The following is a 17,645-nucleotide window of genomic DNA, read 5'->3' on the forward strand; positions in this document are numbered from 1 at the left end:
GCCCCTGTGTCATTATTTTAAAATAATGAGGTAATCATTAAAATAAAATAAAATAGGATCCTCTGTGAGCCAGTGTTGCTAGTCAATCAAGAAACAAGAATTTGCTTACTCCCAGAATTGTGCATGGAAGGGAAACACCCCACCTTTTTTTTTTTCTTAAATCGTTGTCAGGATTTAATAAGGAATATCTTTTTTAGAGTTGGTTAAGATTGGACCGCAAGGTTGGGGGCATTCATAGATTAAACAGAGGATGCCTGGGGGTACCAAACATCTCAAGCAGAGAGTGGCTCGGCAGAGAGCAAAAGGGATTGGCTTGAGTGGAGCCCAGCGGCGTACGCGCGGTGTTTTCGAGGAAAGTGGGTGGGTTTGTGGAGTAGGGGGATGGCTACATTTGAAGGAAAAGGGAGATAGAAGAGTGCCAGCCTAGGCTTAGCAATTAAGTACACTCAAGGATAATAGAGCATGAAGTGGAGGAGGCTAGGTAATGGCTTGGATACGTTTTACTGCACACACCAACTTCAGCCATGTATAAATAAACGTAATACTTCATACATAGCACAGAGGCAATTCATGAGGCAAACCTAGCGCACAGTATGAAAATGGAATTTCTTCTATCAGCAAAACAAGTTAAAATGTTTTCTTGTTCTTCTAGGTTTATTTTGGGTGGGGGAGGGACAAAGGGGGAGGGAGAGAGAGAATCTGAAGCAGGCTCCATACCCAGCTCTGAGCCCATTGCTGGGATCGATCTCATAACCCTGAGATCACAACCTGAGCCAAAATCAAGAAATGGACGCTTAGCCGACTGAGCCACCCGGGTGCCTCTGTTCTTCTAGTTTTAAAACTAATACATGATCACACCATATAAAATTTGGGAAAATCGGAAAAAGTACGAAAAAGAATAAAAATATCCTGTAAGGCTACCACTCAGAGATAACGCAGCTAACGTTTCGGTGTCTGTTTTCCCGCTGCCTGTGGCAATCTCAATCTCTATATTTGCGTCTTTGTTTTTAACAAAAATGGAACCATAGTATCGAGACCGTTCTTTAACGGCCTTTTGTTTTGTTTTGTTTTAAAAGGTAACTGTATGTGGCAACATGATCCAGATAACTGTTCTTTTGTATTGTCATTTTATTTTTTATATTTTTAACAGATGTATTCATTTAGTCCGAGAGAGAGAAAGACAGAGTATGTGTGTGTGTGTGTGTGTGTGCGTGTGTAAGCAAGGGGAGGGGGAGAGGGAGAGGGAGAATCCCAAGCAGACTCCACACTGAGCAGGGAACCTGACATGGGACTCAACGGCAGGACCTCAAGAATATGACCTGAGCTAAAACCAGGAGTCTAGACACTTAGCCAACTGAGCCACCCAGGTCCCCCTATACTGTCATTTTTAAAACACAGAATGCCTACATATCAATTGGGCAAATTAATTTATTTAAATCCTCTGGTTAAACATTTGGACCAATTCCATACCCTCCCCCATTTTTTGGCCACTTTAAGAACGCTAAAGAAAAGCACAAGAATGTTTACAAACGTCCATGCTATTTGTCTTAGTATAAATCCCCAAAGTTGAGTGAGTTAGTCAAAGGTAGGAACATTTTTTAAAATTATGAAGGGTTTTTCTGCTCACTCCAGAAAGATTGTAGCAATCACACCATAGCCAAGAGGCAATATGCCAATTTTTCTGTACCTCATTATTAAGACTAATATTAGCAGTACTAATTTTTAATCCTCTTACCCATTTGAAAGACTAAGTTATATCATTGCTTTAATTTGTGTTTCTGATAATGAAGCAGAACATTGTAAGTAAGATTTTTGGCTACTTGAATTATTTCCTTAGTGAATTGTTCACATTTTTGTTTTTCTTACTTTGACGTGTTGGAGTTTTTTAGATATGAGAAAAGTTATCTACTTACTTGTGATATATGCTTCTGTTGGGGTCTGTTATCAAAGAAACGAGACTGAGACAAGATGAAAGTTATGCAAAGCTTTATTCTATGCCGAGCATTAGAAGTCAGACTGACCGGCCAGGGCCACCTCCAAAGAGAGCGACCCCGACCCGATCTCCCAGGCTGGTTTTATAGAGCATAACCGTAGACCTCAAGGTATGTGGCTTCTATTGTTAGGGCATTTACTCCCGGAATCAATACCTGGAACCGGTACCAGGAACTACTGGGGCATTTATTCCCGGAATGAAGTCCGTGGATGTAAACAACAATATGGCTACCGAGGCAATATGGAGTCGCCCTGGCTAAGCAGGCCCTATAGTTAAACAGGTTTTAACATTAAATTAGCTCTAACACTTCAGATATTTTTACCAGCTTGTGATTTGCCTTTCAAATTTGTTTATGGGGTCTTTTGCTAAACTTAAATATTTCATTTTAATTAGACTACTTCTGGGGCACCTAGGTGGCTCAGTCAGTTGGTTAAGTGTCTACCTTTGGCTCAGGTCATGATCCTGGGGTTCTAGGATCCAGCCCTGCATGGTTGGCTCAGTGAGGAGCCTGCTTCTCTCTCTGCCCCTCCCCCTGCTCATGGTCTTTCAAACTCTCTCTCTCTCAAATAATAAAATCTTTAAAAAAATTAACTAGACTATTTTTTAGAGCCACTTGTAGGTTCAAGGAAAAATGACACAGCAAATATAGGCAATTCTTTTTTTTTTTTTAAAGATTTTATTTATTTATTTGACAGAGAGAGATCACAAGTACGCAAAGAGAGAGAGGGAAGCAGGATCCCCGCTGAGCAGAGAGCGTGATGTGGGCCTTGATCCCAAGACCCCAAGATCATGACCTGGGCCGAAGGCAGAGGCTTAACCCACTGAGCCACCCAGGCGGCCCAGTATAGGGAATTCTCATTTACCACCTCTCTGTTCCCCTCCCCCACCCCCACAGTTTCTCCTACTGTAAATATCTTGCATTAGAGTGTTAGGTTTGTTACAACTGATCAACAATATTGTTAAATAAAGCCCATAGTGCATGTTGGGTTTCAGTCCTGGTGCTTTTCATTCTATCAGTTTTCACAAGTGTATCATGACATGTATCCAAAATTACAGAGTAGTTACACAGTCATAAAAATCCCCTGTGTTCATTGCCTCCTTTCTCCTCAAAGTCCTGATAACCACCAATCTTTTTACCGTCTCTCCGGTTTTATCTTCTTCATCATGTTACGTAAGTGGAGAGTCATACCACGTGTGGCTTGTCCTCACTGGCTTCTTTTCACGTAACAGCCTGCATTTAAAGTTCCTTCTTGGACTTCAGATGGATGGTTGGATAGCTTCTTTATTGCTGAATAACACTCTGTTGTAAGGATATACTATAATTTGTGTGTCCATTCACCTATTGAAAGATATTTTCCTTCTTTTTTTTTTTTTTCAATTACAGATAAACCTGCTATAGGTGCCTGGGGGGCTCAGACAGTTAAGTGTCTGCCTTCGGCTCAGGGTATGATCCCAGGGTCCTGGGATTGAGACCCCAGTGAAGTCAGGCTCCCAGCTCAGTGGCATGTCTGCTGCTCGCTCGCTCTCTGCCCCTGCTTCCTGCTTGTGTGCTCTCTCTCTCTCATTCTCTCTCTCAAATAAATAAATAAATATAATCTTTAAAAAAATAAAGCTGCTATAAACGTTCTTTTTTTTTTTTTAAATGTGTTTATTTGACAGAGAGAGATCAAAAGTAGGCAGAGAGGCAGGCAGAGAGGGGTGGGGAAGCAGGCTCCCCGCTGAGCAGAGAGCCCGATGCGGGGCTCAATCCCGAGATCATGACCTGAGCTGAAGGCAGAAGCTTAACCCAGTGAGCCACCCAGCCGCCCCTGCTATAAACATTCTTGTGCCAGTTTTTGTGTGGACTTAAGTCTTCAGCTCATTTGGGCAAATAACCTCAATTGCTCAATTGCTAGAACGTGGGCCAGCCTTTATTTATAAATTTTATAAGAAGCTGGCAGACTGTCTTCTGGTGTGGCCATTACCATTTTGCCTTCCCACCAGCAATGAGAGAGTTCCTGCCAGTCCACATCTTTCCCAGCCTTTGGTAGTGTGTTTTGGATTTAAACCGCCCTAATAGGTGTATACTAGTATCTCATTGTTTTAATTTGCCATTTTCCAATGACATAGGATGCAGAACATCTTTTCACATGTGTGTTTGCTATCTGCCTGTCTTCTGCAATGAAATGTCTCTACAGATTGATTGTTTGCCAGTTTTGTAAAGCTTATTTTTTATGGTGATGTTTTAAGATTTCTCTCTCCAGGTCCTTTATCAAAAGTATTCGATTTTCAGACAATCTAAACCATTTGTCTTCTGGCTTCTGTCTTTGGTATTCGTCTCCTCTCCCCTCACAATATAAATATTCGCTTGTATGTTCTTTTAGTAATTTTATGATTTCATTTGGAGATCATTATATCTGGGAATCTCAGACTTTTTTGGAAGAGATGATTTCATTTTTCCCTCCATTTAAATCCACTTAGATATAATTGCCTTGCCTACTTTTGACAACAGTGCAATGGAAAATTGGGGACTATTGATATTCGATGAGTCATTATTGTTGATGCAACCAAACGATCAAGTAACAGACAAAAAGGCTGTGATCTCCTTCATTCTCTCCCACGAGATCGGACATCAGGCATGTGGTAAAATGTTCTTTCTTACTTCCCTTATTTCCCATGAAGATATTCCCCAGCCGCTCTACCCAGGAGAGCAAAAAAACGAAACAAAAGCTCAGTGGTACACCAGATTTTAAAAACTATTCAAGAAGTGGGACAGTGAAGGCAAGTTCTGTGTGATCAGATCTTGCGTGAACTTGAACTGTTGGTGTTGGGTCAGACCAACGAGACCTTCCAGGCCCGTTGGAGGTCAGGTATTTACATCCAAAAGTAAGCCACTCCCCAGAACCCTCTTCAGGTGAAGTACGCCAACCAGAGCTATGATTGTTTTCATTCCATCTTAACGTAAGGGATGTTCAAAAAGGTCACTGACAGATGCCCACCTTTCCTCAGTAGATTGTTTTGAACTTTGTTTTTGCTTTGTTTGAAGAGGAACTCGAGGGATACAGGGAATTGGTTAACGAGTCAGTGAGATGAACAGTCATTAGTCCTCAAGCCACATACCCAAAAGGGATGTAAACAAGGATTTATTTCATTAGATCTGTGCTTCCATAATGTGATTTTAGAACTTTAGTTTTTTTGATGGAGGTTCTCACATCTGCTTTTTTTTTTTTTAAAGATTTTATTTATTTATTTGACAGACAGAGATCACAAGTAGACAGAGAGGCAGGCAGAGCAGAGAGCCCAATGCGGGGCTTGATCCCAGGACCCTGAGATCATGACCTGAGCTGAAGGCAGAGGCTTTAACCCACTGAGCCACCCAGGCGCCCCTCACATCTGCTTTTTGACCTTGACTCCATTAATACAAGTTTATTCAGAAAGAAGTGATCTAAACTAGGAAATTGTTCTCTTCTTGTTAGGTGGATCCACAAGAAGTTTTGGGAAAGAATGACTTACTGGGAGAGAATAAAACCATGTTGTGTAAACACAAACTTTGACAAGTTTCGATCAGTCCCCCCCCAAGAATGCCATTTTTTTAGGATTGCTCAAGCCGCCCATAGTTCTGAAAGACTGGCTGCTAGCTATTAACGTGACAGCTGTTGCAAGAATTTGATTAAATACTAGGGCACAGATTAGTTGGTGTTAGAAATTATTGGGTTTTTTTTTCCTGATTCCATCCATCATCCATTTGACACTTTGTTAAGCCCAAATAGAAAATAAGTATAGCAGAACGCATGAGTGCCTCGGACACGGCACAGATCAAAACATGTTCTTGACACAACACAACTGCTTCCAGCAAAATTCTGATGTAGTCTAGAGTCTAAGATGGTGTAAGCAGTAGGAGTTAAGTGAACAAACGGACTTTTGCTTTATTTAAATTAACATAACTCTTAGGGAAGCGGACGGTTTCAGACCTTAGCTTACCTTTATCTTTGAACATGACAGTTCAAAAACAAAAATTGCTTTCAATTGTTGGATGTGAAATGCTTCTTTCAAAGAAATGCATGACTGGTATCTCCTCACGTGAAAGCCACAACATGCTTTTTGGAGCCCTGTTTCCAGTTCTGTTATTGAGGAATTCCAGTTTCATTATGTCTTTGACCTTGTGTGGATTGAAACATGCAATTACAATGAATTCCTAAAATTTAATTTAAGAAAGCTCTTTTTTCTCCCATCTCCAAAAGTGGTTTGGAAATTTGGTTACCATGAACTGGTGGAACGATGTCTGGCTCAAAGAGGGTTTTGCATCTTACTTTGAATTTGGAGTAATTAACTACTTCAATCCTAAATTCCCAAGAGTAAGTATGTCTGTTACATTTACTTATAATTCTTCTAATTATGAAACCGGTACATTTTGTTGTTTCATATGTGTACAATACAGAAAAATAGAAGGAATGTTAAATTACCTGTAATAGGGGCGCCTGGGTGGCTCAGTGGGTTGAGCCGCTGCCTTCGGCTCAGGTCATGATCTCGGGGTCCTGGGATCGAGTCCCGCATCGGGCTCTCTGCTCGGCAGGGAGCCTGCTTCCCTTCCTCTCTCTCTGCCTGCCTCTCTTGTGATTTCTCTCTGTCAAATAAATAAATCTTAAAAAAAAAAAAAAAAAAAAAAAAATTACCTGTAATACCAGAGGTGATCAGTGTTACTTATTTTTATGTTTTCTTTTTCTAGGCTTTTACTCATTAAATATTCATAAAAGCGGGTATTACTTTTTTACACAGAAACCTGTAATGCCTTGTGTACTTCCTTTTATATCAAGAACATTTCCGCAAATCATTGTCATTTTTGAAAACAAGATTTTTAAGGGTTGCCTAATATTTTATTATATCACCTTATAAGGTGTATGCCTATTATCTTTCCCTGCTATTGGATTTTAGGTCATTTTCCCTTATTTCTGCCTAGACTCAATTCTAAAGCCACTGTAATCAGTAGCCTATGACTTTAATGATAAGTAATATGCTATATTATATATTATAAAATATTATATAATATAGATCAGCTGGGTAACTGATATCTTATATATTATACCCAATGCTGTTTTGCTGTTTTGAATAAATAGCAATATGAAAATATAAATTCATGAATATGCAAATCTGATGGTTGCAACTGTAAGTTCTATTTCTGGTCATTTATGTAGATTAGTGCTTTCAGGATGGCATGATAAAACAGGATTGGTTTTATTTGACTTAGATATTTAAATGTTTAGGTTAACATCATGCTTTGACATGTACCTCACTTCTTGATAACAAGCCCAAGGTCCTGGCTTTCGCTCTGTCCCTGCCTCTCTCCACCTTTCTGATGTTCAAGGCTGTTCAGCCCACGGCTCCCTGGCCTGTCCCTCATCCCACCTCCCTGTGTTTCCAAGCTTGGTTCTTGGCCTCTTTTCTTCTTTCCCCATTCTTGCTCAGTATATTGATACTTGAAAGACTGATTGATCTCCACTGGCCAGATCTTTATCAGAGGCAAAATGTAATACCGCCCAGTTTGAAGGAGATTCTAAGACAGTGTCTTTCCTATTCCACTGGCAATAAAATTTGCCCTTTTTAGGAAAGGATGGAGATGGTAGATACATGATACTTGGGTTTTGTTGATTATTTGGCAGAATTCACTGTTGGCAAACCTAACTTGGCCCTTCCGAAACGTTCTCGAAAAATCCTCTTTTTATAATGTGTTGGTGAAATCATAGTTTGTGGGAAGCACTCAGGTCATAGCCTCTTCGTACCCTGGTTCCATGCCCCCCACGCTATGCTTTGCGGGGTTCCCATAGATGGCCCACACCCCCTGCAGTCCAGCCCCTCTTCCTCCCCTGGGTTGGGCATCATTACATGGATTAGGAGACAGAAGTCCTGGATGGTTGGGTGACTTGCCCAAGTCATCTGCATGATGGGGACGGAACTGTGATTATAATAACCCATTTGTCCAGGTCTTGTCTCATGATGAAGGTAATGACCATAGTAACAACAGTAATAAACTGGTTTCCTGTTCTCTGAGCACTTAGGACTTATGTTCCACATAGTGAGTCTTGTACGTACATCATCTTACTCAATTCCCAAAACAATCATCTGAGTGTAGTTGTCACTCTGTTTTCTAGTTGAGGAAATAGGCATAGGAGCTTTAAGTAAGTTGTTCAAGGTCTCATGGCTACTCTGTGTCGGAGATGAGGTTCAGTTCCAGATGTCTCTGACGCCACGATCATGCCTTCACCCAACTGTGCTCTGCAGAGAACACACATAGGAGTGTTCTTGTCCCCCGAGAGCTAATGGGGTGTGGGGGGGGAGTTCATTATATGACTCTTCATTTACGTAAATTTTATATACATAGAGAAAACCTTAGTTGTCTTTAAAAGTCCTTTCCATATACTCTGTAGCTACAAAATTGTTTTTATCTCTCTTTTATAAGATAGAAACCTACACATGGTTCATGTCATCTATAATTGTTTATGAAAGGATTTGGTTGTATCCCAAAGTAACTCTGCTTGGGTTCAGTAAGAAAACCAGTTCCATTCCCATGAAGCAATTAGATTCACCCTTTATTTTCTCAATTGAATGGAATATATCATTAACAGCCATCAGTTACTTCTTTTTTTTTTTTTAAGATTTTATTTATTTATCAGATAGAGATCACAAGTAGGCAGAGAGGCAGGCAGAGAGAGAGGGGGAAGCAGGCTCCCGAGCAGACAGCCCGGTGTGAGGCTCAATCCCAGGATGCTGGGATCATGACCCAAGCTGAAGGCAGAGGCTTTAACACATTGAGCCACCCAGGCGCCCCCATCAGTTACCTCTTAATACTACTGAAATTGGCTAAGGTATCCTATCTGGGGAAATTTGATGGAGATATATTACTAGTGATTTTGAAGCAAAGATGATAAGATTAATCTCTTTTTGTACTAGTTAGATCTTTTAATCTATGGTTTCTCAATTGCTCTTTTCTTTTTTCTTTTAAGAGTTTATTTAGTTGAGAAAGAGTGAGAGATAGAGAAAGAGAACACACACAGAGGGAGGGGGGAGAGAGAAACAGACGCTCTGTAGAGCAGGGAGTCCAACACGGGGCTCAATCCTGGGACCCTGGGATCATGACCTGAGCCAAAGGCAGATGCTTCACTGACAGAGCCACCCAGGCACCCCAAAGTCTGTGCTTTTAACCACAATGATATTCCATATAAATTTATTATAATGAATACTGTTCTATTTCTTAGGATAATATATTTAATAGGAATAGTTATTTTTCTCTAGAATCTTGCAACTTGCAGGAAGAAAGTAATGGTGGGTATGCAGACTCACTTTCTCCAACCACTGTATTCAGTGCCCAAATACAATTTTTAAAAAAGCTGATATCACTTTTTATATAAGTGTTTCCCTCCAGCAGGACTGGAACAGGCGGGGACAAGAGTCACCTTATGGGAGGCCCAGAGGAGAAAGACCTTGGGGATGTTGAGGAAGAGGTGTCTGCCCCCTTCATCACAGTTAACTAGTGTGATAATAGTGACACCAAGAAGACAAGAAAACAATAGAAGATTTTCTACCAGGCAGGGAGAAGAGAGACAGACTATCCATTCCGAGGGCAACAGAGGGAATTCACAAAACATAGAAAAGGCAATGCATAAAGGTGTTCGTTAAAATATTGTTTCAAACAGTATGAAGCTGGAAGCAATTTAAATTCCTGACTAAATTGCATGGAGCACTGGGTGTTGTGCAAAAAGAATGAATACTGTTACGCTGAAAAAATAAATAAAATGGAAAAAAAAATCAAAAAAAAAATTCCTGACTAATAGGGAAATGATGAAGTCAGTAATGGTTCATGGCTTCAGTGGGCCATTCCGCAACCCTGCATTTATTTATTTTAATGTTTTGCTTTTGCAGAAGTGTTATATGCTCTACTTTGAGAAGAACGATGTCATATGTGATCTGACCACACTGTGATCATCACTATTACGTTTTGGCTTATTAAGTGTTTGGCTTATTCATATCCAGTTTATGTATGTTTCATTTATAATGCAGCGGCCGTCCTTAGGGATAGTTATGACGATGAGGTATCAGAATTTTGAAACAAATGTCATAATAAGTAAGAAGGACAGAAGTGTTTACATCTAAATAAATACATAGGGAAAGAGAGTGGAAAAACAGAGTGCTAACGTTCTAATGGTGACTGTCTTGGAGATGTAGGATTATGGGTGTTCTTTATCTCCTCTGTTTTCCACGTTGTGCTTAGAGGACACATGGGTCAACGGTGAGGCACTCTCAAGAATGCTTGAGTGTTCAACTAATAAAAGCTATACTGAATGAATCAGGTCAGACTTACACAGACGTCTCCTCTCACTCCTAGCTTCTCAAAGCGGGACTATCAGACTAGCAACATCAGCGTCTCCAGGTAATCGATTAGAAGTACAGAACCCCACCTGAGACCAGCTGCGTTCATGTATGAATCGATCAAACCCCCAGGGGATCCTTATTCTCATTACAGTTGGAGATGTGTTGCTCTAGATGAAAGGCTGTCTCGTTTCTGGAAGAGCCAAGTTGGACAGTAGCCTAATCAATGGTGTTAATAAGTCGAAAAATAATATGTGAGGAGGAGAGGGTTGGTTGGAACGTTGGCCGATGGAAGTGGGCAGAATTTGAAGGAGTCAACTTGGGGACCCCAGAAACGACCACTAGGGAGGTGAGGCTGCTTTTGGGTTATGAGAGGGTTTGCCCTGCTCTGCAGGGCAGGAGCCAGCTGTCTCTGCTGCTTCTTTGCCACGATCCTTTCTTTGGCTCTGCCATGCCCCACACCTCTTTGGCTGTATGTTGGTCTTCCTTCTCTCTTTCCTTCAAAAAAGAAATGGCCCTTGTCCTGTGTCTGAGAGAGGTCTAGTTTTCTGGAGAGTTCTGTATTTACTCAAATATAATAAACTGCCTTTTCCTAATGCATGATCTAGAAACTGTCGTATCCAGCCCATGAATCTATTTCCAATTACAAACTAGGACATCATCATCAAAATGATTAATCTGGTGCGTTTTGGCCTGTAAATGTTCATTGAAGAGAGACTGACCCATTTTAAGGGGTTACTAATAAAATTATCAATACAGTTCTACAGGATTAAAATGACCAGAGATGCTAGTCCCTAGAGGGTCTTGTCTGTGTGATCGGGGACCTCGTTTGGGGAAATGTAGACAGCTCTCCTGGAAAACATGTTGACTTTTGTAATGGGGTTTTTAAAAAATGGAAATAAGAAGGATATTAAATGGGAAGGGAAGTATCTTAGATATTTTGTTATTCAAGGAATCCTGAGTTATTTGGTATAAGGAAGCTCACAGAGCACATCTGAATGATTTTTCCCCTCTTCAGTGTCAGTTTTTGAAAGCATTTTGAAAGTATTTGAATTTTGTGCTTCTGCCACACCGAAGAAGTTAATGTTGCTCAATCTTTTCCTTTTAGAATGAGATCTTTTTTTCTAACATTTTACATAATGTCCTCAGTGAAGATCACGCCCTGGTGTCTAGAGCTGTGTCCTTGAAGGTGGAAAATTTCACAGAAACCAGTGAAATAAATGGTCTCTTTGACTTGTTTACTTACAACAAGGTAAAATCAATTATATACTGCTTTTTGTTTTGCACTCTTGCAATAAGGTACATAAAATGGATTCAAAGGATAATAGGCTAATATGACACCACACAGGCTTTGATACAAATAATCGTAATTTTATTCAGCAGATGGATTTCAGAAAGTGTGGTTAAATCAGTTCTCATCTAGCAAATATTATTCAAGCCCATGTTAGGTGATCGGTACCATCCATCATTATAAAAACACTGAGACAACTTGTTACTTTTTTTTTTTTAATTATTTTTTTAGATTTATTTATTTATTTATTTGGCAGAGAGAGATCACAAGTAGACAGAGAGGCAGGCAGAGAGAGAGAGAGGGAAGCAGGCTCCCTGCTGAGCAGAGAGCCCGATGCGGGACTCGGTCAACTTGTTACTTTTAAGGTGAACCCTTCTGCTTGGTGGAAATTTATTCTTACCATGTAAACATCTTGGCTTAAAATATTTTGTGTGTCCTGAATTCTTTATATGTAAAGCATGTGTTCAACTTTTACCTATTAGTTAGTGACAGTCTACTATTTTATCAACATATTTGGGGATAACCCAATCATTCAAATGAAGTACGCAATGTAATTGGGAGAAAAACCCAGAATATTGCTTATCAAAATGGAATGTGTCAGTATTTATATATTGAATTTGCTCAAACAATGGACTGTTTCTTGTCCTAGGGAGCATCTTTGGTCCGAATGCTTTCCAGCTTCCTGAATGAGAATTTATTTATCAGTGCACTCAAGGTGAGTTTACAAAATTGTTGTTACATAGAAGGCAGGAACCATAAATTGTTTGGGGCATGTTATTTATTTTAACCTTAACTTTTCCATTCTTTTTAACTTCTTCATTCTTTACAGTCCTATTTGAAGACATTTTCTTACTCAAATGCTGAGCAAGATGACCTATGGAGGCATTTTCAAATGGTAATTGTCCTACCTCCTGACAGGCGCATTCGGTGAATGAATGAGTGAGTGTCAACGAATGAATGAACTAAGGACTCATTCACCTAGAGAGTTGAGCAAAGTTCTGAATTAGGCCCAGAATATCATAAATGAAAAATAGAATAGCCAGCCATGTAGTTTCTTTTGGGAGACTGCCCCCTGAAAAGATTCTGATGGTCGATATTTGCTCTTGTGATACTTTTTAAAAACAGGTCGTCGATGACCAGAATAATACCCTTTTGCCAGGCACAGTGAAAAGCATAATGGACAGCTGGACCCACCAGAGTGGCTTTCCAGTGGTCACCTTAAATGTATCCACCGGCACCATCAGACAGGAGCCGTTTTATCTCGGGAAGGTTAAAAACGAGACTCTCCTAACCCACAAGTAGGTACATTTGCTGCTCTGTCTTCACCTTCCTTGGGGTTGAGCTCCAATCCAATGGAAAGCAGCCTGTGGGTGAGGAAGCAGAACAGCGGGCTGGGTACATACTCTTCTGCAGTGGGCTCTGTGCTCTGCGAGGGGTGTTCCCGGGGTGCTGGCATGAGGCAGAGCCCCCGATGTCCTGAACGAGGCCAGACACTTGCACTGAGGGATTCGAGGCAGTGCCCCGTCCCCCGCATGTAGCAGGACGTCAGCAACCAATGCGTTGGGGGTCATGTACGCTCTTTGTCCTTCAGAGAGAAGTAGTGCATTACTCAGGATTCTGAGTGAGAGGCAATCAAATAGAACCATGCATGGCCTCCTGTCAGGTAAGAGAAAAGGGGGTCCTGCTACACAGTCATCTTTTTTCAGTAGAAATGGAACTGAATGGTCACCAGCCCCAGAGGGATAGTTCCGCGTGTGTCCGAAGGTACGCATGTGTGTGTATTGCTAGCCGTGCCTATCGGATTAGAATTATGGCCGTTAGAGTCTCTCATACTGGATTTAAATATCAACCTCACCAAAATTCAAACCTTAGGTAAGTCTAATTGAAATTCTCTCAGTTTTAGCTGCCTTATCAGTAACGTAAATGCGACAGCGTCTGTCCCAGTGGATTGTTGTCAAAAGGAAATGAAAAACTGAGCCTAGGGCACCTGGGTGGCTCAGTGGGTTAAAGGCTCTGCCTTCAGCTCAGGTCATGATCCCAGCGTCCTGGGATCGAGCCCCACATCGGGCTGTCTGCTCAGCGGGGAGCCTGCTTCCTCCTCTCTCTCTGCCTGTCTCTCTGCCTACTTGTGAACTCTCTCTCTGTCAAATTAAAAAAAAAAAACAACTGAGCCTAAAGCAGCTTAGTGTTCATCACTTCCTCTCTCCTTCCCTTCCCTTTCTTAACTCGTCAGATGATGTTCGAGTGTATTGGATAGTGTTTTGATGTTTGCATTGCACTGCGGTTAAGTATTAGCGCAAATGAGGGAGTGATTTTCAAAGACTATCGCCCAAATATGGAGGACATCCTGCTCGTTCCTTAAAACCCCAGAGAAAAGGAACAGAACAGAACATCCCTACTCACTTTGCTATTCTGTGATTTTTTTTAAATAAAAGTTTTAATTTTAATTCCAGATAGTTAACATCCGGTGTTCTGTTAGTTTCAAGTATATGATATTGTGATTCAACACTTCTGTGCATCCCATGTGCTCATCACGATTCCGTGACTTTTGCGAAGATGCGTGCCTTAGCGATTAGATCAACACAGACCCTCCATTCAAAGACAACCAGACTTGTGAGCATTTGAGCAAGATTGCAAGTCCTGTCCAAACTCCAAGGACTGTAACTCTTCAGATGACTAATGTCCTCCTGTGGTCGTCTGGTCCGTCCAGGTCACGTCCACCAATGTGGGAAGAATGTCGGCATTCAGTAAATGTGAATCATCTGATCTGTGCTGAACGCTTTTCAGATGGGGAGAAAGCTTGAGGCAGAAAGGCATTTTGAAATGTTTGTCAAGCTTTTTCTTCTGAAATTACTTTTTGCCTCTCTTGGCACAGAGGGCCTTATGTCTGTCTGCAACATTTGAACAACGCCTGAGTGAGACCAAGTGGCTATAATTTCATATAAACAGGCTTGAAATATACACAGGTCTTGAGAGTTTCAGATACATAAAGAAAGAAAGATCGAAAGAGAGAGGGTTAAAAGAAAGAAAGAAAGGAAAGGAAGGAGAAAGAAGAGAAAAAGAAAGAGGAAGGAAGGAAGAGGAAAGAAAAAGAAAGAATGAAAGGAAGGAAGAAAAAAATGGAAGGAAGGAATTTATACAATATTGTCTTCATAGCTACCTTAAGTTATAAGAAAAAGTAAAGAAGAAGACAGAGGGTAAACAAATGGCTAAAGAAAAACCGGCTTATAAAAACAACAGTGAAAGTCTCCTGGGTGGCTCAGTCGGTGAAGCGTCTACCTTCAGTCCAGGTCATGACCTCAGGGTTCTGGGATTGAAGCTAGCACCAGACTCCTTGATCAGCAGGGAGCCTGCTTCTCCCTTTGCCTCTCACCCCACTCTTGGACTCTTTCTCTCCCCTACCCCGCTTTCTCTTACAAATAAATAAAATCTTTAAAAAAAAAAAGAAAAAACAACAGTGAATAATCCTAAGAGCAAACCCTTGCCTATCCAGAGTGAAAAACCAAAGAATTTGAGTCTTGTCTGTCATTTTATCATCTCAGTTAATACGGGCTCAGAGTTTATATCTTATGTATGAAAATTAATTGAATTTTTGGTTTCTTCCTAATAAGTGACACATGGATTGTACCTATTCTTTGGATAAAAAATGGAATTACACAGTCTCTAGTCTGGCTAGATAAAAGCAGCAGTAAGTAACAGATTTTTAAAATATCTTCACATATATGCATGAATATATATTACACACATATATAAAGGTAGAGAATAAAATGTTGGAGCAGATAGCCTTTGAAAAGCTGTCTTGCTTAGAACTAAAATATTATATCATTCTTGTCTTATCTAACAGAGCTTTAAAGAAAAGTTTCTAATCGAAAACCATTATATGTGAAAAAATACAATTATATGGTATGATCAGTATCTATATTAGAATTTTTTTTTTTACTTTTTTCGGATTATTAGGTTCATTGTTGAGGATTAAGAGGATATAGTATAAATATGCAGTGGAAAAATTTTTTAGGTGTACCATTTCACACCTTTCCCATATCCCTTTGTAGAAATATTCCCTGAAATGCAAGTTTCAGCTTCCGATCATGACTGGGTGATTCTAAATTTGAATGTGACTGGATATTACAGAGTTAACTATGATCAGTTAGGTTGGAAGAAGCTAAATCAACAGCTTGAAAAAGATCCTAAGGTAGGTGGCTTTTTATACCTGTTATTAAATGTCATTCATAATGCACTCTTGAGTCAAGCTTTCATAAAGCCCTCTGGTGAGAAGAGACTTTGCCCTCACTGCAATCTCTCACCCTAAGCCATACTGGATCTTTCCCCCTCATTCTTAGAAAGGGCAGATTTAGGTTCAATGTATTGTGCTTTTGAACAGTAATATCATTTTCCTTCAACCGTTTTCCGTTTCTGGGTAAAAATCACTTTCCTACTCACCATTGGTTTTATGATCTCAGACAAGTTACCTGAATGTTCTGTTTCCATGTCTTCACTTTAGATGGGAACAATATACAGCTTTGTTACTTACAATGAGGATTAGATACAATGTAGGCAAACATACGCTTACAATTTCTAAGCCCATCAAGGGAATTTTAAAAATTAATTAATAATTAATTAATTAATTAAAAACTAATTTTAATTCCCATCAAGGGAATTAAAAAATTATGTTCTTACTCTCCCTTGGAGAATTTAAGTCACAAAATATCAATAGACTCTAATACTACTTTATCACCAAACGTAAGTCATTCTGCCATATATAAATATTAAAAATGTCGGCTAACTTTGGTCGGTCAGATTTTGATTGGTTGAATTCAACAAAATCTCCGTTGTTGGAGAAGGATGCTGGTGTTGTGTTCTCTAGAGCTGGCTCTGCCATGAAACCCTGGACAGTTAGTTCACGGAGGCACCATTCTTTAAGCTAGAACATTGAACTAAAAGATATCTTTGGTGTCTCTGTCTTCGAGAGCTCTCTGGAACTATCTAGCAGCCTCTCTAGCAGGAGATGACCTATGGTATATCGGTCCAGAGCTTGGCTTCTGTATCTGGTACCCTTGTGTTCATGCTTCGGTTTTCCCATCCATATGATGATGTTTTGATAGACCAGCATTAAATAAAGAATTGTGAAGATTAGATAAGGCGATAGATGTATCCTCTTTAACAGAGGTCGGACACAGATCAGTCTGTCAGGACATATTCAGTAATTTTAAAAAATTATTATAAGGCTTTTGAATAAGGCTCCCAAACCCACGCATCATAACATTTTATTTTCGAATTTTTTTCAGAGTAGCTACCCTCTTACTGGTTTCCGAGGGCACTGTAAGCCATGGAAGCAAGGCCATGCCATTCTAGCAATGATTTTCTTGCAACCACTGTAGACTTACTTATTGAAAAACTGAGGTCAGTTATTCCTACTACATGGCTGGGGATATCTGCTATTAGTATTAACTTAGAAAAATGGAAGTGTTATTACTGCCAGAAAAGAAATGAGACCAAGGAAAGATTGAAGCTTGCTGAGAGGCTCAAAACGAGTGTTGTGAGGATGGATTATCTGAGACCAAACCTGTGAAAATGCGTGAGGTGTTGAAGGAAGGGGATAGGAGCCTCTGGGCCCCTCGAGTGCCCTCCAGCTGAGACAGGTTCCTGTGGCCTGGCCATGCCATGGGGCTGTAGCCCAAGCTTAAGCAGTTGGGTTGGCAATGGACTGCTGCCTTTCCATGATTCTCAGGGCTCTCTCGGTGGCATTGGGTCAAATTAGTAAAATCTTGACAAGACAGACACTGCTCAGAGGACTTCAGTATTACCAAAATAGGGCTAAATAATGAGTACTTAAGGTTTCCTGTGCCAAAACTTCTGACAGCAATATGGAGAGTGTAACACAATTGAGCACACGCTCCTTGTCTTGGAGAGCCTTTTCAACATGACATCCCGTTTTCGTTATCACCATGCCGTTTTTTTTCAGGGAGTCTTTTGGCAAAACTCTCTGCCAGATGAAAGCCTTATGATTGATGTCCAGAGGGA

At 40.4% G+C, this 17,645-nt stretch overlaps 1 protein-coding gene across 1 annotated transcript in view; it reads left to right on the forward strand.

The window, feature by feature from the left end:
- Window positions 1-17,645, forward strand: part of LVRN (laeverin) — a 64,238-nt gene that overhangs the window by 26,919 nt on the left and 19,674 nt on the right. Inside the window, exons 5-12 of the mRNA XM_046000607.1 lie at window positions 4,454-4,608; window positions 6,214-6,327; window positions 11,442-11,585; window positions 12,274-12,339; window positions 12,454-12,519; window positions 12,750-12,922; window positions 15,236-15,312; window positions 15,677-15,816. Coding sequence (XP_045856563.1) covers window positions 4,454-4,608; window positions 6,214-6,327; window positions 11,442-11,585; window positions 12,274-12,339; window positions 12,454-12,519; window positions 12,750-12,922; window positions 15,236-15,312; window positions 15,677-15,816 — 935 coding nt within the window. The remainder of the gene's footprint in view (window positions 1-4,453; window positions 4,609-6,213; window positions 6,328-11,441; window positions 11,586-12,273; window positions 12,340-12,453; window positions 12,520-12,749; window positions 12,923-15,235; window positions 15,313-15,676; window positions 15,817-17,645) is intronic.

This window comes from Meles meles, chromosome 3, assembly GCF_922984935.1.
Source record: "Meles meles chromosome 3, mMelMel3.1 paternal haplotype, whole genome shotgun sequence".
Taxonomy (NCBI): Eukaryota; Metazoa; Chordata; class Mammalia; order Carnivora; family Mustelidae; genus Meles; species Meles meles.